Consider the following 23418-nt stretch of genomic DNA (forward strand, 5'->3'; position numbering starts at 1 on the left):
AAAGAATTGTCTGAATATAATCGAAACAATAAAATTTCATAATGAATAATGATATAACAATAGGGGTGAGGGTGAGGGGGTTGAGTAGTCTTGAAGAAGACAATTGCATACTTAGTAAAATCAACCCATAGTTGATATTCAATCAAAAGTTATGAATAATTAAAATCTTACCATCAATTCACGTACATTAAACTTTTATGGATCCAAATGTTCCCTAAAAACTATATGATTGAAGCTCCAACAGATACGTGTAATAAGGGTTTCATCAACCGTTAGATTCTCCTCGAGATGCCCTCCATCCATTTCTTATTTATTTAATTATGCTCACAATTAACTCAGGCAAGACTACGTACTACATTTGATAACGACAACCGAAAAATCTGAATAATCAAATCATTTAATAATAGCCTCTCGATCAGGTCTCACAAAAGTGTGTGTGCAAGCAACTCCAATAATTCCCCCATTTTCTCGTTTCGCGACAAGATAAAAGAAAAAAAAGAAGATACCTCGCTAGTGGCAACACCGTAATTTCACCCCGCTCATGGTCCCAATGTCTGAGAGGAAAGTCCGAGAAAAAAGCCTGTCGTTTTAAATATGGCTTTGAGGGGATCTGATTTCCCAAAATGACTTAAAGTCGTGTTTTTTTCTTTTTCAGTTTTTTCCTCTCTTCCTCCCGAGCAACAATCAGGCCGTGAGATCAGCTGCATTCACACCGTTGGATCTTTTTTCCCAAGTGGGACCCACTTGACAAAACCCTAATTAAAATCTTAGACGGAGCCGGAGACCAGCTTGTCGGCTGAAGATTCCCGAGCCGATTATCCCGGACAAGAACCTAGCCGGCTTCGCGGGTCCCACGTTGACTGCACATATGATAAACCTGTTCTCACTCGGTGATAAGTTAGTTGTCTTATCTTAGTTATTAAAATGATAAGTAGTTACCCTTATCTCCTTCTCTGGGTCGCCCCTTCCTATAAAAATCACTTATTTTCTGCAAGTAATGTCGTAGTTTAATTTTTTTCTTTCCTTCCAACGATAGAGTAGAGAGAGAAAGTAGAGAGAGAACACCCCCCCCCATGTGTGTGTGTATATATATACATACATGTAAGCACAATCTCTCACCTATATATAGATAGAGATATATATACACTTTAGAGAGAGAAATCAAACCCCATTTTCTCCTCGAGCTCGTCGTCTCTCTCCATCCATCGATCTTTCGGAAGTAAACCCTCTTATGAGATCTCTCTCTCTCTTTCTCTCTCTATATGTATATGTATATATACACACACAGATACATGTGTGTTTATATATTCTGGAATATTTACTTTGAAGTTGTTTTTCTTTTATATTTTTGTGCTTTTGATGGTTTCTTTTGAGCTCTACTTTTCTTCACTGAGTATAGACACATAATAATCTTGACTTTGCTTTTTCTGTTTTTTCTGCTTCCCCTTTTCTTTGCATCTCGGATTCCATTTAAAGCTGCTTTCATTTCTTTGATCCCTTAAATTAACTTAGGATTTCGTTGTTTCTTCGAAACTTTTTAGACCTTAGTTTTGTCGGTGCATGCTCAAAGCCTTGTGCTAAAAATCTTTTCTTTTTACTTCGATTGAAGATCAGTTTAATGATCTAGGTTCGTTTTAAGTTTTTTCTCTTTCTCAATTACTTGTAATTTCTGTTTTTTGCTTTATATTTAAGTAGTCTGTGTTTGTGGTTGGTTTAACGTTGAAGTAATAATATTTTATATGATGAGTTTTGAAGCTTGTGTCGAGCAATAATTAAATGGAGGCACAGTTTGGTAATTAAATAAGGGTAGTGGTAGCTGACCCTTTTCATTTATTGTTTTTCTCTTTGGTTCTTTTTATTTAATCTTTCTTGTGGGTTTCACAGATCTGCTACTAATTTAGCTTTTGGATTATTCCGGTGGGTTTGAAGAAGAGTTGGTTGGAATGTCATCTCTCAGTAGAGAACTGGTCTTCTTGATCTTACAGTTCCTGGATGAAGAAAAGTTTAAAGAGACCGTTCACAAGTAAGTTAATGTATAAGTAATTTATGAGTAATTAAAGTGTTTCTGTGTATGTAAACCGTCGTTTGTCTTTTTCTGGTGATTATGTAATAATTATGTGCTTTATTAATGTGGCATTTCTAATAATAGGCTTGAACAAGAATCTGGGTTCTTCTTTAACATGAAGTATTTTGAAGATGAAGTGCACAATGGGAACTGGGAGGAGGTTGAAAGATACCTCTCCGGTTTCACAAAAGTGGATGACAATCGCTACTCAATGAAGATCTTTTTTGAGATTAGGAAGCAGAAATACCTTGAAGCACTGGATAAGTGAGACCTCAGTGTTTTTCTTTCTTTCTTTCTTTTGTTTTTTTTTTACTGAAGATGTGAATTTAATATGAATTGAAGTAATTTGCAATCTTTTGGCATTGAAATTTCTTGTATATAGGCATGATCGCTCCAAAGCTGTTGAGATCCTTGTAAAGGATCTTAAAGTGTTTGCATCTTTTAACGAAGAGCTTTTTAAGGAGATAACTCAGCTGCTGACATTAGAGAATTTCAGGTTTTTTACGCAATTGCTTTCTATTGATGCTACCTGTCGAAGAAATTGAGTACCTTTTTAAGTGGGTTTATTGCTGCTTAGGGAGAATGAGCAGCTATCAAAGTATGGGGATACCAAATCGGCACGAGCCATTATGTTAGTTGAGCTGAAAAAGCTTATCGAGGCAAATCCCTTGTTTCGTGATAAGTTGCAGTTCCCAAACCTCAAGAATTCAAGACTGCGGACACTCATCAATCAAAGGTAGACTTCAGTGTGAGAACTGATACATTTTATTTACTCATCAATCAGAGGTAGACTTCAGTGTGAGAACTGAGACATTTTATTGATAAACGGTGATAAAATGTTAATATTTCTAGTCAGAGTGTGTCTGGACTATTTTGTTTGCAGTATGTGGAACTATTATGTGTAAATGATTTTGAGACATATTTTATATTAAAGAATGCACAAAGTCTACTTCAAAGTAGGCCCGAATTTAGGTTACTTGTTGCCTTTCTGTTATACTACTTGGTGAAATGCCAAGGAAATTTTAGGTGGAGTGGCTATTAGGAAATGTGGCTACGTATTTTACTGCTTTGCTTGACGTCTGTTGCTATAAATCACCCTGTTATAGCAATTGCAAAGAGGAACTGACATCATATGCATCTGCAGCTTAAACTGGCAGCATCAACTTTGTAAAAATCCTAGGCCGAATCCAGATATTAAAACTCTTTTTGTCGATCATTCCTGCGGACAACCTAATGGTGCACGTGCACCTTCTCCAGCTAACAATCCCCTGCTTGGAGGAGCAGTACCAAAACCTGGGGGCTTCCCTCCTTTGGGTGCACACGTGGTTAGTGTATACATTTTGTATCTGCTTTTTAGATTTCTCTTGCCGTGATCTGGTCCACTGACTCCCTTTTGCCAATGTGGCCAGCCCTTCCAGCCTACTCCAGCACCTGTTCCAACACCACTGGCTGGTTGGATGTCTAATCCACCTACTGGGACTCATCCAGCAGTTTCTGGTGGACCTATAGGTCTTGGTGCTCCAACAATTCCAGGTGCAGATTTCAGTTTACGTGAGATTTTAGATGTTGGGAACAAAATGCTTTCAATTCTTTTTTGTCCATTTCCTTTAAAACATTAAGTGCAATGTTAATTGTTCGGGAGTAGATGAGCTTGACCATTCATTCTTCTTCCGTGCCGCATGGACTGTTATAAGCAGTTAGGTGCTCTGCTTCCATGATCAAAGGTCTTGTAAGTATAGTTGTTGAAGAGGAGTTGCATCCAGATATGCTGAAATAACTTATTTACTGTTTGGTGGTCAGAAAGTTGACATTTTTTCTAATTTGCCAAAGCATGTAAATATGCTTATGTATTCCTCGCCTACTGACTATTACCTGAAACATTAAGTTATTGGCTTGTCCCAAATTTCCATGATATATTCTCATACTTACTTCCTAAAATGATGCCGTGTGATATATATTTTACTAGGAAGATTGTGTGCAAGATCCATTAACTTCTTGTTTGATACCTGGTCAGGTCCTCCATTAATGAATGGTGTTTCTTGTTGCCTTGTGCAGCCGCCCTGAAGCATCCAAGGACCCCACCAACGAATCCTTCTGTTGATTTTCCATCTGCTGATTCTGAACATGCTAGCAAAAGAACCAGGCCACTGGGAATTTCCGATGAGGTAGTTGGATATGTGGTGGATAATCTTCTTCAGAGTTAGATACCTCCTCCTTGGTATTGCTTTCATCATTTGAAATCTTTGTTCTTTATGTGCAGGTAAATCTTCCTGTCAATGTTCTTCCTGTGTCATTTCCCGGGCATGCCCATAGCCAGACTTTCAGTGCACCAGATGACTTGCCAAAAACAGTAGCTCGGACTTTGAACCAAGGATCATCTCCTATGAGCATGGATTTTCATCCCATCCAACAGACTCTACTTCTGGGTTGGTTTAACCACAAGACTAATATCTTTAAATATTTTGTTATGGCATTTTCAGGTCAAGTACTTTATAACACCCATTACCTTTTTATCATGATAACAGTCGGTACCAATGTGGGAGATCTTGGTTTGTGGGAAGTTGGTTCAAGAGAGAGGCTGGTCCAGAGAAACTTCAAAGTTTGGGATCTGGGTTCCTGTACAATGCCTTTACAGGTGCCACATATTCTTTACTGAAATTTGACAAATTAAGTTCAGTTCCCTCTATATGTTAATGCCTTAATCGCCAATTAGCTGGAAAATAATAGTTTCTCCCCTAAAACCAGGCTGCTCTGGTGAAAGATCCTGGTGTTTCTGTGAATCGCGTAATTTGGAGCCCTGATGGATCTTTGTTTGGTAAAAATGACTCAAAAGTTAGACAATTAACTTCAAAAGAATTGATGACCTCATCTAATATCTAGCATTCATCATCTTTCTTCTGAACAGGAGTTGCATATTCACGGCACCTAGTACAGATCTTTTCATATCATGGAAATGATGATGTTCGTCAGCATTTGGAGGTATATTTCAGTCATCCTACCTATATTAACCAAAGCTTGAATTATTTCACAATTCAGACTGACTGCTGTTGTTTTAGATTGATGCTCATATTGGCGGAGTAAATGATCTCGCATTCTCCCACCCCAATAAGCAGCTTTCTGTGATAACCTGTGGGGATGACAAGTTTATCAAGGTTTTTTTAAGATGCATATTTAGTTTTCCACTATGCTTGTTATATTAGTGAATGTGAATTCATTTCCGGTAATCTGTGATTCTCAGGTTTGGGATGCCACAACTGGTACCAAACAATACACTTTTGAAGGTCATGAGGCCCCTGTCTATTCTGTCTGTCCTCACCACAAAGAGAATATTCAGGTAATAGAGCCATTGGATAGCTGCTTCATTATATGTTGATTGCTTAGGGTCTCTGATAATGGCGCTGGACATTGCCTTCGTTGTAACATGACAATTTAGTTTCCAACAGCTTTGGACAGTAAGATGATAGAATAATTGTATTTCTGGATTTGAGTTGATTATGATGTTTGTCCTATTGTTTTCCAGTTTATCTTTTCTACAGCATTGGATGGAAAGATTAAGGCTTGGTTATATGACAATTTGGGATCTCGAGTTGACTATGATGCTCCTGGTCGTTGGTGTACGACCATGGCCTACAGTGCTGATGGCACAAGGTAGAATACTCTGATGTGAAGTGTCAATGCTACTATTTGCATTTGTTGCTCCTCATGACCAGGTCTTTAAGCTGGCAATGTTCTTGGCCAGGCTTTTTTCTTGTGGGACTAGTAAAGATGGAGAGTCACACATTGTTGAATGGAATGAAAGTGAAGGCGCTGTGAAGAGAACATATCAAGGTTTCCGGAAACGATCTTTAGGGGTCGTGCAGTTTGATACGACTAAAAATAGGTTTTTGGCAGCTGGTGATGACTTCTCTGTCAAATTCTGGGACATGGACAATACTCAACTTTTGACCAGTACTGACGCTGATGGAGGTCTTCCAGTGAGTATCTTTGATAGCTTTTAACATTATGCATACCGTGCAAGTATGTTAGTGCATTGAGCCCTCATGTTGCTTTGGAAAAATTTAAGGCAAGTCCACGGATCCGCTTCAACAAAGATGGGACTCTCTTGGCCGTTTCTGCCAATGAAAATGGAATCAAAATTCTAGCAAATACTGATGGTCTTCGGTTACTACGCACATTTGAAAATCTCGCTTTTGATGCTTCAAGAGCATCTGAAGCTGCAAAGGTATTTGATTCTACTTGAGGTAGTAATCAGTTTTTCCTCCATGGTAAGGAAGACTGAACTTTATGGGTTTCCATGCAGCCTACTGTAAACCCAATATCTGCTGCAGCTGCCAGCAGTGCAGGACTTACAGAAAGGGTGGCCTCTGTTGTTAGCATCTCTGCAATGGTTGGTACCACTTACTTTTTTTCTGATGTGATGTTGTTTTGCATCATGAATTATTATTCTTTTTTTCCCATGGGAAACACGCACACAACCACACATGTCCTAATTTTCATTCTGCTGGGAACTCCGTTTTTACCGTTTTGAGAAGTCATCCGTGCATCACAAGAATAATGTGCTTGATTTATAGAATGGGGATGCAAGAAATCTTGGAGATGTAAAACCCCGAATAACGGAAGAAACTAATGACAAATCAAAGATTTGGAAGCTCAGTGAAATTAGTGAACCATCTCAGTGCCGGTCCTTGAAGCTCCCTGAGAATTTAAGAGTAACAAAGGTATATTTTCTCGTTTTATGTTCATTTCGCCTAAAAGAGGTATTTGTGATCTGGCACAACATCCTTTTACAATCCGAAGCCATCTTGGGATTATGCTTTTATACATAGCAAAATAGTACTTTGGGTTACGTATTAGAACTAGAATATATTGCCGTGTATGTGCTGAAAGATCTTACTTGAACCCCATGAACATGCAACTAGTCGTAGGGGTTACATGCTCTGTATTTACAGAGAATAATTTATCTGCATCATAGCTATACTGGAAACTTTTATGTCTAGGATTTATATCTATCAAATCCATGTTTCCTCGATCTATACTTCTTCAATATATTGATCGCGCTACACAGTGAAGTCATGTCGTTATAGTTTAACCCATGTTCCATATGTCATCAAGTATCTGCCAAGAGCAAACCATTGAATGATGTGATGACTGTCTTGATTATGAAAATAGCTGAACAACTAAGAGATTCAATAATGGGAAAAATGGTAAGATTTTAAAAATTGTCGCATTAGAGAGATGGACTGGTTAGCTCTATTATCTGCATTATCTAGAGTCTAAATATTGCCATAAGTATTGATTCTAGAATATTAGCATGCTGCCTATATTGTCTACTTTCTCAGTTCTTCAGATTGTGGTTGGAGGTTCTATGCAGTCCTCGAATTCTTTGTTGCTCTCACTATATGTTCTGTTAATTCAACATAGTTGTCATATTTCCATGGAAACCAATATTCCAGATCTGGGTAATTTTCATTTATCAACATTGGCTTATGATATATTTTTAAAAATTATCCAGCCCATCTATCAAAATCCAAAATATTCTTGTTTTACTTTGCTTAACATACATGTGTTTAGTCTGATAAGGTTCTTTCTTGCATTGATCTAACAGATATCAAGATTGATATACACAAACTCAGGTAATGCTATCCTGGCATTAGCTTCAAATGCAATTCATTTACTCTGGAAATGGCAGCGAAGTGAGCGTAATTCAAGTGGAAAGGTAAGAATGGAGTGTAAGATTCTCCAACACGGATTTCAAGACAAATCATCTTGAAATGAAAATGTTCTCTTTGCAGGCAACTGCTACTGTTCCACCGCAATTATGGCAACCATCAAGTGGCATTTTGATGACCAATGATGTTTCTGACACAAACCCTGAAGAAGCTGTTCCATGCTTTGCTTTGTCTAAAAATGACTCTTATGTAATGTCTGCATCGGGGGGAAAGATCTCTTTATTCAATATGATGACATTCAAGGTAATGAATAGAAGAATATAGATTCTCTGCCTTTATGCTTCTGTGCTGTGCATGTTTTCATCTCTCACATTTAATCATGACCAAGTGCAGACAATGACAACTTTCATGCCTCCACCACCAGCAGCAACATTCTTAGCATTCCATCCTCAAGATAATAATATAATTGCAATTGGCATGGATGATTCCACAATTCAGATATATAATGTTCGAGTTGATGAGGTATCACAGTTGTACTTATTTGGGTTTTTATGGATGACTGTCGGTGTTTCTCGTTGTTAAAGAAGAATCAAAGTGGACCTTTGATCCTCATTCTCTTTATGGATGACTGTCGGTGTTTCTCGTTGTTAAAGAAGAATCAAAGTGGACCTTTGATCCTCATTCTCTTCTTGCAGGTCAAAAGCAAGCTTAAAGGCCACTCAAAAAGGATTACAGGCCTCGCATTCTCACATGTATTGAATGTGCTTGTTTCATCTGGAGCTGATGCTCAGGTGAATGACTTAAATTTTACATGTTTTTGCTCTGTCTTGAGTGTCCAGCAACATCATTGCACAGAAAGACAGAAACTGTACAATGCTGCCACTGAAATTTACTGTCTTTTCTACTGGCCTTACAATTTCTGTCTTGAAGAACAAAAAGAAAAAATAATCCTTCTCTCTTTTGGGGAAGGTAAAATGAAAAATCTCCGCACTGCAGATAGTTGGTCATAGTAAAGATGTTTCTTGCTCTTGTTCAAGTTTTGCTCATTCTGATATTCTTTTTACCTAAAAATGTTCTCTCCAGCTCTGCGTGTGGAGTTCTGATGGATGGGAAAAGCAGAAATCCAGATTTTTGCAACTTCCTTCTGGGAGATCACCAGCAGCACAGTCTGAAACACGTGTACAGTTTCATCAGGACCAGATTCACTTTCTGGTTGTACACGAAACGCAGCTCGCGATATATGAAACTACAAAGTTAGAATGTGTAAAGCAGGTAAGTTTTTGCAATAAGAATTTGTTAAGGTTTTCTGAATTCCAATCTCTTATAGATACTCTTTTCATCTTCAGTGGGTACCTCGTGAATCTGCTGCCCCAATATCTCATGCAACATTTTCATGTGATAGCCAGCTGGTTTATGCTAGTTTTCTAGATGCAACTGTGTGCATATTCACCGCTGCACACCTCCGTTTGCGATGTCGCATTAATCCTTCTGCATATCTTTCTCCGGGAGTCAGGCAAGTCTTTCATGAGTTAATATTTTATGACATTTCAGATGGATTCCAATTGGTTACTTTATCTTTTACCTAAAGGATTATCTGAATTCCATTTAGCATGTGATTCTTAACTGGAACTAGGATTTTATCCTTTTGCCATCAAACACAAAATGAAGTTTCTTACTCTAACTTCTCTTTCTTTCTTCTGGCAGTTCAAATGTACATCCACTTGTGATTGCAGCACATCCACAAGAACCTAATCAATTTGCATTAGGTCTATCAGATGGTTCAGTTCATGTTTTTGAGCCCCTTGAATCGGAAGGCAAATGGGGTGTCCCACCACCAGCCGAAAACGGCTCTACAAGCAGTGTACCAACCACTCCTTTAGTTGGAGCTTCAGCCTCAGATCAGGCACAAAGATGATCCAATAGTAGTCTCAGAAACCTTACATGCTCTACTTGCCAGCTCCTTGGGAATTTCGGTAATGTTGGCTATCTAATATTCTCTATACTCACTGATGAAGACTGAATAGCTTCCGTTCTGGAAATAAGCTAGCGCCCCCCATCTTGTTCCAGGAAACTGTGGTAGAACACCTGTACATTACATCTTCTTTCCGGGCATTGTGTAACACATTCTTCTCTATATTTTTCTGGATACATGCAGTTTTTGGAGCTGGATATGTAATTATCTCAGACCTTTGGCTCAAACATGCCAATTCACTAACAGTTTGGGTGAGATGTGATGTAAGATTAATGTTTTTAGTGAGTGTTAACAGTCAATTTTCCACCTTTATAGAGAGTAAACAAATTTCATTTTTTTGTCCCTTCTCTTTCTCAACTTATTCTATTTGATCAAACGATCTCTTGCTCCACTAGTTTTATTCATAGAACGCCCCAAAAGAGTTGCCGATTGCTACACCTATCTCATTTAGAATGTATAGCGCCTTTCGTTGCTTTTATTTGTAGACAATTGAATCCAAAGTACACAAGATGTGATTGATTTCAAACATAAAAGTTCCACACTCGTGGGCGTTGTCATTGTTAGCGACTCAGGACGATCCTGTCGGAGGTATCAAGGGATATTTCCACTAAACGTTAAGCGTGACGGCAGGCTAGAAGTGCAGTAGGCATGGAGAAGTTTACAAAAAGTGATGAGAGTTGTATTCCCCTTTGTTTGGGATAATTCTTTTCGAATTTCATCTTCAAACACTTCCACCACCTTCGCACACCAATATATTTTTGATCGAGACTCGTTTGCAAGCAAGGAGTGGAGATGGAGCTAAGTACATCTGATCTTCACGTATTTGAGGAGGGAACTATGTGAATACGTATGATCGAGATGGCTGCAAGGAGCGGAGCAGCCGCCAAGGCGATAGCGATATTTGAATTTTAGAAAACAATTTGGAGAAAAGATTTTAGATTCATATTTAATAATATATAATTTAAAAACAAAGTCGAAGGATATCAATGTTTTGAATTTAAAAAAGGAGCGGACCATCCATTGCAATTTTTATTTCCATCAATTATGCTGCAACAACAAAGCAAAATGGGAAAACTGTATTGTAAGTGTAAAATATTTCAATTAATTAATAATAAAAGGAAACAACTACTCACATATTTGATGAAATTCAAATCTATGGTCATCAAATGTTGGTGATATCTCCACTTGATTCCAAAACCCATTGATAATTATAATCTCATATGTTGGTGATATCTCCACTTGATTTTAAAACCCATTGATAATTAATACTTGAAGTATACAATACTATATAGATTCTCGCATCAGAACAAAATAGTAATATTCAGACAGCAATCAGACACCTCGGCAATTTTGCTCATATACTCAACTTCACAGTAACATTTGTGAACTGATGACCCAGATTAGATAGCCACAAATTCTGTCTAATCTTAGTACCATTTATACTAACAGCGGCGTTATGCCATTGAATATTCCCTTGCACAATAGTTATGAGACCTTAATCTAATGGTTGCACTATGGCCCAAATCCCATAGATGAATTCAAAATCAAGAGTTCTAATCACACCAAACCTATTGATGTTTTCCCACTTTTTATGAGATATTATAATTTACCCACATTCATATTAGTGAAGTGATTGAACTGAGAGTTATTAATACATGTTTATATTCTTTATATATTGATGTATTTAATTAAATCGATCTAATGCTCAAACATATATACATACATATATATTTATATTTATATGATATGACAAGCCACCTTTTAGTATTTAGACAGTAGTAAAGCAGGTTTGATTTGCATCTTATTAAAACTAATAACAAACTCACATTTCACCATAAAATTCTGACCAGCCGACACCAAACTAGTCCGGAAGTGTGCCAATTGCCTCCAACATGGTTTGAAACATGCTTCATACCTCAAACAACTAACATCTAAGCCGGAAAAACATGACAGATGCCGTTACTTATCAATATCAAACATGCATATCAATCATTGAAGCAGCATTTATATACACAAGTTCTTGAGTCGGAAAAAGTTTTTCCAGACCGACAAGGAACGACACTTAAGACCACGCCCAAGGAAGATGTTATGTACATTTCTTTCCTAGAGATACAGGAGAGAACCTTCACATGTGGCACGGATCGGAAAGCAATTGTACTAACATGCTCAGAACAAACTTTCAATGTTCAGAATATATACAATTTCATAGACGATATGTGCTTTTATTGCAGCCATACGTAGAGAGGATGTCCTGTGCTGATGAAATATGCGTCCAGTCTGGGCTCTATTCAGGCCTAAAACTCACCAGGTTAGGGAGATCAGACGACTGGAGCTTCTTTATGTCATTGGCAGTGACCTTGCAGGACTCCAATGTCAGTGACTTCAAATTTTTAAGTGACTTGAGATGCTGCAAACCAGCACTTGTTACTCGAGAATTTGAAACGTTCAACGACACCAGCTGTATAAGTCCTGCATTTACAGGTGAAATAAGAGAAAATTTCGGCCAAAGAAAAAAGAAAAGGGAAATAGAGAATATCGGTAAATATCAGTTCATATCCTGTCGGATCCATTTGTATGAGCTAAAGCAAATATGCTAAGTAGATATAACAAATGAGCTTTAGACAGAATGTTTCTTGGATAGAAAATAAGAACAGCATGGATGTTAATTTGTGCAAGTACCAGAAATCCATTCCAAACTCCTGTCTGTCAAGTGGTTGTTCTGGGACAGATTCAGCAGTGTCAAGGATGTAAGGTCCTTAATGTTCTTTACACCAGCATCAGTTAATCCACCACCACAGATTTCCAGAGACCGCAGGTTCTTGAAAGCTGAATGAAAAGATGCAAACAAATTGAAGATGATGAGAAAAACGGTCACCATGAAAAATGAAAAAGCTAGCAACTTGTGAAGCACACAAGTAATAACTTGCCAACCCTCGTAGAATTTCACAAATCGCCCTGATTTGGAATTTTGGACAAATAAAAACAATTAATTATTTCTGGCAATAACAAAAGATGAGCGCAGTTGAGTACAATGAGTTAAGTTATTAGCATACATCGCAGATAATTGGTTCCAGAATCAGTAATCCGTGCTCCAAAGAGATCCAGATGCATCAACCCAGTCAAATCTGCAAAGAAGAAATTTCATACTTCAAATAACTTTATAAACACAGAACAGAGCATTCTCCTCTGTGATCTGTCGCCTGAAGTCTTAAATGTAGCTAAAAAAAAGGTGTGAAATACCAAGTACTGTCACACGAGCATGAAAACAGCAAAAACGATCACTCAAGAATACAGAAAAAGAAAAGGAAAGAATGGCATCAAAGTCTTTCTAGGTGATATAAAGTCTTGTATGGGGCAAAATCCTGACTCCAGGTGACAAATAAGAAAAGAATTAAACAGAAAAAGAAAACTAACAAATCAAAAGAAACCTAGGACATGTTGGGCTTTTCAGGTTAACATCAACTTGGAAGTAGAAATAATAGCATGCCTACAGAGACACAAACCTTCGAACCACGTCATCTACATGTCATACACAAACGCCACCAATCACAATTCTCGAGATTGCTGAATTTATCAGCATCAACAGAAAAGCATACATCTGTAGGGGAGTTTTTCCTTTTGGTTACCTATCATATTTGGAGGCTATCACTGAATAAAAACAGTGATGCTGTTATACTGAAAGCTTTTTCATGCATCAATTTTTTTATTTTGTAATAGACATTCTGTGGACAACTTACAAACTAGAGACAAAAAATTTAACTTTGAAATAACATGCGGGAACCAGATGTCAGCAGAGAATAATCTATTTCTACAGTAACATGCTATCTCTTTTGACAAAATATATTTCCTGCTGCAGTTTAATGTTGTCCTATGCAATCCATTTATAAAGCTCAACTTCAGACTGGAATATCGAATCATGTTTTTAACACTAGGGAAACATGGAGAAGGAGATTTGTCCTGTCCACTTTGAAGCGTCTGGCTAAGACGATACAAATATTGAAACCTTTAAGAGCGGAGGCTAAACAGTGGAGAAAAAGCCACAAACAAGGGCCAAACAAAGATCCATAACAGAAGCGGCACATAACTTGGACAAGAGAGTGCAGTACCCCGTGCATACAAATGAAGCAAATGTAATGAATATTAAACTGAGATCATGCTGATAGATAACTGCAACAGTCACCAGACCAAGAAATCTTACTTGTAAGAGCAGCAAGGCCAGCATCAGTAATTTGACGAGCATCCAAATTGAGGGACTTGAGAGAGGTTAAGCCAGACAACTTTCTCAAACCAGCATCCGTAACAACAGTGAAGGAAAGATTTAAACTCTCCAGATTATGCAGACCTGCATAGATGACCAAAAATGAATCAAGGTTGAGATTTTGCCATTTATAATGACACAATACAATTTGAAATGTCTACTGAACAATCATAAACATACTTAAAAGCAAAAAATAGGTCTCTTGGCACAAGAAATAGTTGCAGAAAGCCATTTGGAATCCATTAATAAACACTAACATTTGTGCGCTAACCTGGGGCAGTTATTCAAGAGGTTACATTCAAGCTTCAGAGACGGACAGGGAATTTTTCCCTAAAGTTTTCAATGGGCACCAGAACTTGGTTATGCACACATCACAAAGCTGATATTTCAGCTGATTCTTGGAGCTCAGAAAAAACATTTTGACATAGGCTTAGCTTGGGAGAGGATATTTCATAGCTGAACCTCATTTATATTTGTCTGGATCAAGGCCTGAGAAGTCTTATAAAAAATTATCTTTTGGCATAATCCTGTTCCAACTTAGAACATGCAGTCACATTTGCTCATGCTCAACTTGAGAAGCAGCGCATATTCAATTATGAAATAGGATACCAGAATAGCGTCCAAGGAACTACATGTAAATATTAAACTATAAAACAAGAGAGATGCATATCACTAATAGGCCCCTAAACGCAGAAAACTCAGATGTATCTATACAGCAATATAGAAAATATATTATTTGTACAGATGACTTCAGTATCATCCAAGGATTGTTCCGAACCGGAAAGATGGCGTAGTCCACTGCTTCCAACTTCAGTGTCTGACAACTCCAAGCATTTCAGACGAGATAGGCCTGACACCATGGGCCAGAGGAACCAATGTTAGCAAGTGAGAGAAACAGCATCATTTGCAACAAAGAAATATCAGGATATATATGAGGAAAGCAATGAGGTAAATAACAAAATCATCTGCAGCAATTTCATGATACCAGGAGTGCATCAGACTATGAAGGCAAATTCAATTTTGATGCAGAAATATAAAAAGAAAATACACTCAGCCAACACAAAGCTAGCAATTAAAATATTAACCTGCAAGGTGAACCATCCCTTCATCATTAATCCTGCAAGAATCCAAGTTTAAGCTCTCCAAATTCGTTAGACCTGTGGCACAAACATTCAGCATTTGTGACCATTATTCTATTAAATGGAAATCAATCAACCTTCACATGAACAAGCATACAACCTTCACATGAATGTTGCACGAACACAACTAAATCAAATTATATTATTTGCTTGGGGGAGGGGGGGGGGGGGGCGCTGTTTAATTCCACTTGACAAGCTAAATTTACCTTTAATATGCACCAACATGGCACCTGAGATCTCATTGAATCCCAAATTCAGAACTTTCAGAGATTGCAACTCTGCGTCAAGCAGAGAAGACAAATATTAACTCGAGAATCATGTCAACAATTCACAATAGAATGCAAATAACTATATTCTTCTGTTACATTTGCAGGTTGAAACCAAGGTTTAGATATCTTACTTGAAAATTTATCACAACCATCATCTGTCAAATTACATCTGCTGAGATTCAAATACAACAAGGCACCAAGAGCTGCAATGAACAAAATCCCAGCACGTAGTATAAGAAACTGGTCTAGATAATGGAAACTACGATATTGAAGTTCTTGCGGCACATAATTTCAAAAATTTTACCATCATGGTTAATTAACAAGAGACATGTGATTGATGCAATGAAAAATGCTGTGCATCAAATCACAATTATCAGGTTCCAAGGAACTAGGTCAGGCGGAAACAGAAATAAAACCAAGCACAAGATGAACCTGTAAGTGAATCCAGACATGCAGCAGTGACAGGGCAACCCTCCATATTCAAAAGAGTAAGGTTCTTCAAATCTATCAAACAAATATTGAGAAAATTAGAAACTTTATTTTTGTCAACACCCTCAAGACGCAAGGGATCTGCAGCTTAACAGTGTTGCTTTCGCTCTTATCCTGCGAAAAGACCTCTTCACACAGTATTCTTGGGAGACACAGAATATGGACAGCAGCACATCAAAATAAAGTCAGAAATTTCTCGTATTCTCATTTTCGGATCACTATATAATTAAGGTTCCAGAAAAGGTTTTGACACAACATATTTTAATGGTTTAAAACCATAAAATAGACTTGAAGAGAATAAGAGAACTCCCATGGGTCAAATGACATGAATCCTTTTGCTTTAAACCACAAATGAACCAAAAATCATTCGTACAGGTTGCTTATATTACCTCTTAGGAAGGCAACACCATTATCAGTAACCTTACTGGAAGCAATTTGTAATGACTTCAAGCTTGTAAGTCCTGCAACACAGAGAGAAACAAGTCGGAGACCAGTAAGGAGCGGAGTATCAGATGGTGTGAATTATATGTACATTCTTATCAAAATAGCTCGCTACAATGTGTTCAAATACAAGAGATAACCCAGTATCAAATTTTAGGATTTGGAGAATAGAACATGAGCTACCTGAGAGAGCCCTTATATCAGCATCAGTGATGCAGTTGCAACAATTAACATTAACAGATTCAAGCTTAGAAAGTCCTGTAAAAAAAAGGACAAGGTAGATCAGAGAATGAAATGTATAGGGTTCAAAGGGAAAGTGAACCAAGTCCAATATATCGACAACAATTAGGATATTATGTTGTCAAGAAGGAATTTGATTCCATATACATCAGCAACTATTATGTCACGAACAAGCTTGTATCAGTAAAGCTGAACCACAGGCGCATTAGATGGCTGTTGAGCATACAAGTCACGGTTGAAAGAAAGGAAGTCTCTCATACCCATCTCACCATATTAATTCAAGTTTCGTTTTTCCTGTCTGCCATTTAAGTCCCTGGCCCTTGAATGGTGCTAAACCAAAAAAAAAAAAGAGTAAAAGAGCACAAAAGATGATAAAAACCTTAGTACATTTTCATCGTTCAATTCCCTCAAATATATCTGTATTCTAAGTCTATCAAGAACTCAACTTGTATGGTCCAGATCACAATTACGACGACAATATTGTTTCTCCATCAGAAGAAAATTTCATTCACAGGAAAAAGGAACCTTCAAGTTACCTGTATTTCCTAAAGTTTAGCAAGATTTTGGTGAAGTTAATGCATCACAACAACAAAGCATATAAAGCATAAATGCCTAAAACTAAGGAAGCCAGTTTGTTCCGTTATTATTTACTAAAAAACGATTTCCAGAAAAAGCAGATATTAAAAATCCCAATGCCTCTAATTCCATACATGATTAGCATTATTAAGAAAACTACTTCACGACTCGGAGAGAGTTCACAAAATAAAAACCTTTTAGATGGACAAGCCCTCCATGGATCCTTGGACATCTCTCCAGGTCCAACTTTACCAAGTTGATTAAGCCAGATAAGGAACTCATTCCTTGTGCAGTGATCAAGTTGTTTCTTTTAAAACTTAGAGTAGTCAGGTTTGACAGACCTACAAGGTAGAGAAACAATAGTACATATCAGCTCATAAGTTTTAAACACATGTCGTAGAGTTCGCAACCACCATGGCGTCATACAGCTCTCTCCCAATTTCTTGGACCCTAGTTGTTTAAGTAGACAAAACATGTGGTCCACCAAAATGCTCCAATACAACTGCAGGCTCAAGCTAAACACATACAATGCAGCATGGTTGCAGAATCAATTCCTGAGGTGTCATCGCCCAACCAATTATTGGCCCAAGCAACATAAGAGAAAAATGAGGAAAAAGAAACATAGCTACTAGTTGCATTCTTCCTTTTCCATCCAGGCCATATCAAATCAGGCCCTTCCTCTGGATTATATCAATTGGGATGGAGAAGGTGTGTGGCTGGGCAGGGAGTGTCAACAAGTTCTAAATTGTACCTTACAAGAGGCTGCTAAGCGCTAAGTTATGATCAAAGAGTAAACCAGGTATCAAATTGGTCAGTAAATTATTGGGATGAAAACCCTTTAATAACTTATAACGTTGATATAACATTGTAGTCAACACTTGCAGTCCAAACAGATTTTCGCAGAGGGTCAAAACCTACACTTTAACTGCAAGAATTTCATGAATGAAAAACCACATTCTTAGTATTAGAGGAAAAAGTTCCTACCATTGATCTGTTCCAGGCCTTTGTCAGAAATCTGGTCACAGTAATTAAAATTCAAGGCTTGAAGATTTTTGCAATCTTTGAGATAAATTAACCCAGAGTCACTAACATCTGAACCCGAAAGATCCACAGAGAGTAGAGATGAACCCTGTGAAGAGACAACGTCCATCCAATTGTCACTAAATCCTGGGTATTCTCCCAAATTAAGATCCTGCAACAAACAGAAAAGTGAGCATGAGAACAGCTGTTGTCTATCCTTTAGGCAGCCAAAGCAATTTGTGACCCATTTCTTCACTTAGCAAAGCTTGCAGACCTGAAGAGCACAATCCCGAAAAGCTTCAAGTACAGAATCAGTTAGACATTGGGAACACACTAGATCGTCAAAAATCTGTTGACTTATATCCCTTGGCAGCATGGAGAAGGTGCTATATTTGTTTATGTCCTTCAACAAAAGAAAATTGCTTGTCAATACATTTAAAACAGTTTGGGCTTTCCCTCTTATACAGTGAACTATAAACAGAGTAAACACGCCAAACATACTTGCCGAATTTTATATATACAAAGATCCATAAGAGATGGGCAACTTCGTTTCCCTTGACTAGCGTCCATAGATGATCTAGAAAATGAGGTTCCAAGCCATTTTGAGCTCCCACTTTTAGTATATCTACCAGAAACCCCTCGGTTCAGGTTATCCTCGTTTACTGGCTGGTCTCGCTTCCTGGAACAAGCTCCTCCCATTTTTTACTGTATCCTATTCTATTTAGTATTTACATTAAGAAAACTGCAGCAAAGCCATGCAGTTTTCAACTTATCACCAATGCTAGGGGTACAAATTCAGCGTCACCCTGCAAAACATAAAGAAATCAGATGATTCATCATGATTCTTGATGGGTTACGAGTACGCATACAAGTCTAAGTCAAACTTTCCTCATCCTCTTTCAAGAAAGCGCCTAATTTTTACATCAAATTATACAAATGAAAACATATAGATCAGTTATTACATCCAGGACTTGCAATTACGGCATGCCCACGATACACTGGACAAGAGAAGAGACAAGTACATAACAAATATAGCGTAAAAGCATATTTAGTAAATACGGAAGAACACAAATTAGCAGCTTCTACGAAAGAAAGTATAATCCTCGTCCCCGTAACAAGTCAAAAATAACTACCACTACAGAACTGTTGCCTTAGAAGCCTCAATTCCCCACTGCACAAGATTAAATATTTAGAACTATAACAGGGAGAAAGCCACATGCTCAGTACAAACTGCATAAAAGAATTAATAATTAACAGTGAGAATTCAGAGGCGAAAGCCTATGTCTGGAAACTTCAGTTCAGAACTGTTGCCTTAGAAGCCTCAATTCCCCACTGCACAAGATTAAATATTTAGAACTATAACAGGGAGAAAGCCACATGCTCAGTACAAACTGCATAAAAGAATTAATAATTAACAGTGAGAATTCAGAGGCGAAAGCCTATGTCTGGAAACTTCAGTTCAGACTTACTTCCTTATCACAACACACACCCCCACCCCCCCAACCCCACCCAACTTCCCAAAGCAAAACACTATTTTTATGCATTTAAGTCACACGATCACACGGGAAAAATAGGAAAAAAACTTGCTAACAACAACTAGGGTGTTATAAACTGAAGCCCATCAATGACTGAATATTTTCATCAAGTAACTCACGGATTAACTCCTCCAAACCACAATCACCCAAGAAAAACACAACCCTCCATCAAACTTCCCCTGGACCAACATTCTTCCTTCAAACAAATATCAAAAACCCAAAAAAAAGAAAAAAAAACTTCTACTTTCCCAAAAAAAAGTGCCTAAACGACACAAGAAGAACGACAGACCTTAACTCTTCCATCATCGGAAGCATCGCCGGTGTCTCAAACTACGTCAACCTACACAAGCATGCGTATAATTGAGAGAGAGAGAGAGCGTGGAAAGTGGAAAGTAGCGGTACAAGAAGAAGAAGATGATGATAGAGGAGAAGAAGCGTACAAGAAGAGGGAAGAGAGAGTTGTTGCTGAGTCCGAGCCAGATTCCAAACCAACCAACCACCGCCACGTGGTGGAGAAACACGTCGGGTTTTTCTGCTTCGGGAGAAAAATGATGATAAGAAAGGAGAAACTGATAAAGGGTTTATGTGTGTAGGTCCCACCCCCTAATTAGATCATTTTATTTATTATTTTAATATACAAAATGGGTTTGCTTTTATCCGTTTCAGCGGCCCCACTTCAGTGGAAGATTTTGTACGCTATCTCAACATTTATTTTTTTGAGATGATTAGATTTAGGGTTTAAATACATTATTATCGAATTATGTATTTTGTTTCATTTACACTTCTAAAATATAAAATAATACATAATGCATATAATATTTTCGGAAAAAGTATGTTATACAATTTATAAATTTTTATTTAATTGCATATCCACAGTGCTACATATAAATTTTTACTCAATATATGTAAATACACTTTATGCATAATTCAGGGGTGCAAAGTGTATGATATTGAAAATGAGCACATTACCCTTTTATGTAAAAAATATAGCAATTTATCCTCATATACTTTCTAAAATGAAGCAATTTACCTCCCTATATAAGGAGGTAAATTGCTTCATTTTAAAAATCATAAGGGGGTAAATTGTTGTATTTTAAAAAATACAAGGAGGTAAATCGTATTTGTTTTTTCACAAGTAGGTAATTTGCTTATTTGCGATATCATAAGGGGGTTGCTTGCATTTTTTCCTATGAATTTTTATTAAAATATAAATAATTATATTTATACGCCATGATTTATGATTTGTTTAAATCACTTTTGCTTTTTTGGTAATTACATATATACTCATCATAAATGTCAATATCATATACGCAAATCACTATTTTTTAAAGAATTAAACATACACATCGCAAAAAAGTTAATATTATTGTACAAACTATTTCTATTTTTTAGTGATCGGGGATGATTTATATAATTATACAAAAAAATAAAATAATTTGTGTAAAATGTAAATAGACCATAAGTTAGAGACTAGAAATATAATGGATAATTACACTCTCCTCCCATGAGGTTTCATGTAATTACACGTAGAATCTTTATAATCTGAAAAATTACATCTAGTACTCTTGATGTATACTTTCATTTAACAAATAAACTCCTCTTTTAGTTAAATTCACCGAATTTGCTGATATTAGCAGAAAAAGGGGGGAGGGGAATAAATTCATGTTTTCCATCGATTAACTTATTATTGATTTATTGCAGGTCAAATAATTTTTTTATGATCAAATTGCTTTATATATTTTCACGCATTAATGCTTGTGAGGAGGTATATCTTTACCGTTATAAAAGTAGTTTAGTTAGAAAAACTTTGTTTGACCTGTAATAAGTTTTTATTTAATTTTTTTTATTAATAACAATATATTTAATTAATTTTAACTAACAAAAACTTATTTATTAGACAAAAATAAATTCAAAAAACATTGTATATAATTTTATAAACTATAATAAATTTACATATAATTATATAATTTCAAGAAAGAAGCGTATAAGTATCCATAATTATAAGAGTTAAAAGGGGGTATATTGCTATTCACCCAAAATTCATATATTATGTATAATTACAACAATATTATGTCAATTATAAATAATTAAGAACTAATTAAAATAAATCTAATGTAGGGACCACACTCCGATTTCGCAAATGAATAGAACAATTCGACTTTCTAAAAATGACTAAATGCTCTAAATATCAACTCGTTATTCATCTCAACACGAATCCAACGTAATGACGACATCATCAATCTTCACAATAATATAAGTATTCATCGATATATAAATTATAACGAGTAGGCCGATTCAATCGTAGTTATAAAATATCATATATGTTTTTAATTGCATTCAACATTATTCAAAATAACTTCCTACATACCATACTAATTTGAATATCAAAAACTATAATTAGAAACATTTCCCATGCTAGTAACAGGTGTGTGGGTAGGTATCAGAATATAATCAAGTTGACTCGAAAAAGAGTTGAAGGACCTAACCCAAAAATTATTGAATCTTACTTCAAAATCAAATAAAAATTAGTTGTTATTATTAAAATAAATAAAGATTCAAAATTAATGAAATTCAAACTTATGATCTTGATCCGAGTTTGAGATTATGATGACTTTGATGGTAGTCCAATCTGGATAGGTGCTTGGAATATAAGAAAATGAGCAAACGTTGGAATTACTAAGAGGTTCTCAACATAAACCCTCCAATTTTTAAATTAGTTGCGTGCAAGATCAAGAAAAAAAATAAAGAATATTCTTATTTTTTCAACAAATGATGTACATTGCCCCATAATAGTTCTGAATTGTTTACAACGTCAAACGCCCGTACTTGTATAAATTCAAATATCATAATCTTATATCTTCTAGATATCAAGCGATCGACGATGATAATTCCAATTTATTGGATCGGGTAAGATCTGATCAAGAGAAAAGGTGTATGAATCTTTATTTTGTTTGGATATTTTGAAGTCGCATTGGGGTAATTTTTGACTTTGAAGTCCCTCATTATTAGATTCTTGTACGATATTTATATAATTATATTCATGTCTTTATTTAGGGTTGTCCAAGTGTTAAATCCAGTACTGTGTGTGATTAATTAATCTTGATACTAATCATTGTTATTTTTTAACGATTATATTTGTTTCAATAATTAGCTTATGAGTTATTCTCATTTATTTTAACATTATTGAAAGGTTAAGACATAAGAATTATCGATTGATTGGCGCTTATGATGGAGCGGCTAAGCCATCCCGATTTTGGATTATTATTTTTAAACTTTTAATAGTTGACTCCTAAAAATAGGCTATCAAATTACAATAGATTAAAGTTTTTATTTGTTTATTGACTAAAAATGTAAGTTAATAAGCTTAAATAATTCAACAATATTGAATTTTTTCAAATTTCCGTACAAAATTATTGAATATTTTCAAAATAATAAATTAATTAAGGTATCTATTCATTTTTATTTGAAATAAATGCTTAACTTATCTATGTGATTATTCATGCTTCAGTCAAAGTGATACATCGTCTTCCAATTTAATATTTGTCCGACAAAATAATAAAGAGGGGGATTATTTTAAATAGTCATTATTTATTTATTAAAGTACAAGTATATGTTAACAAATAAATTATTTGATAAAAGAAATGAATAAATAATAATAAATTCCTTACTTATAAATAACTACGGTACAAATTCATGATAATCAAATACTATCTACTACAATATAAATGTGAAAATTTTAAGTTGA

General features: G+C 36.1%; 2 protein-coding genes across 3 annotated transcripts; one reads left to right on the top strand and one right to left on the bottom strand.

The window, feature by feature from the left end:
* Positions 1-1022: 1022 nt before the first annotated feature.
* LOC105158348 (protein TOPLESS) lies at positions 1023-10049 on the top strand. The gene is made up of 26 exons (XM_011075076.3): positions 1023-1219; positions 1885-2023; positions 2150-2329; positions 2448-2561; positions 2643-2801; positions 3210-3390; positions 3475-3598; positions 4121-4230; positions 4326-4491; positions 4591-4700; positions 4811-4880; positions 4971-5044; positions 5122-5217; positions 5304-5399; positions 5586-5713; positions 5805-6039; positions 6129-6287; positions 6366-6452; positions 6637-6783; positions 7671-7781; positions 7858-8037; positions 8128-8256; positions 8430-8525; positions 8818-9006; positions 9081-9247; positions 9439-10049. The coding sequence occupies exons 2-26, from the start codon at positions 1944-1946 to the stop codon at positions 9647-9649; spliced, it is 3399 nt and encodes a 1132-aa protein (XP_011073378.1). The 5' UTR covers positions 1023-1219; positions 1885-1943; the 3' UTR covers positions 9650-10049.
* A 1616-nt stretch (positions 10050-11665) lies between these two features.
* On the bottom strand, positions 11666-20104 carry LOC105158349 (Leucine-rich repeat family protein). Of its 2 annotated transcripts, XM_011075077.3 has the most exons (16): positions 19963-20104; positions 18640-18944; positions 18413-18541; positions 18103-18310; positions 17313-17459; positions 16486-16560; positions 16251-16322; positions 15805-15876; positions 15504-15575; positions 15310-15381; positions 15050-15121; positions 14743-14814; positions 13905-14048; positions 12760-12831; positions 12386-12532; positions 11666-12175 (listed from the first exon to the last, which is right to left on the bottom strand). In XM_011075077.3, the coding sequence occupies exons 2-16, from the start codon at positions 18835-18837 to the stop codon at positions 11991-11993; spliced, it is 1737 nt and encodes a 578-aa protein (XP_011073379.1). In that variant the 5' UTR covers positions 18838-18944; positions 19963-20104; the 3' UTR covers positions 11666-11990. The 2 variants fall into 2 exon arrangements, with proteins under 2 accessions (XP_011073379.1, XP_020548067.1); XM_020692408.2 differs by lacking the exon at positions 17313-17459.
* Between the last annotated feature and the right edge of the window lie 3314 nt (positions 20105-23418).

This window comes from Sesamum indicum, linkage group LG3, assembly GCF_026168435.1.
Source record: "Sesamum indicum cultivar Baizhima isolate 11 linkage group LG3, ASM2616843v1, whole genome shotgun sequence".
Taxonomy (NCBI): Eukaryota; Viridiplantae; Streptophyta; class Magnoliopsida; order Lamiales; family Pedaliaceae; genus Sesamum; species Sesamum indicum.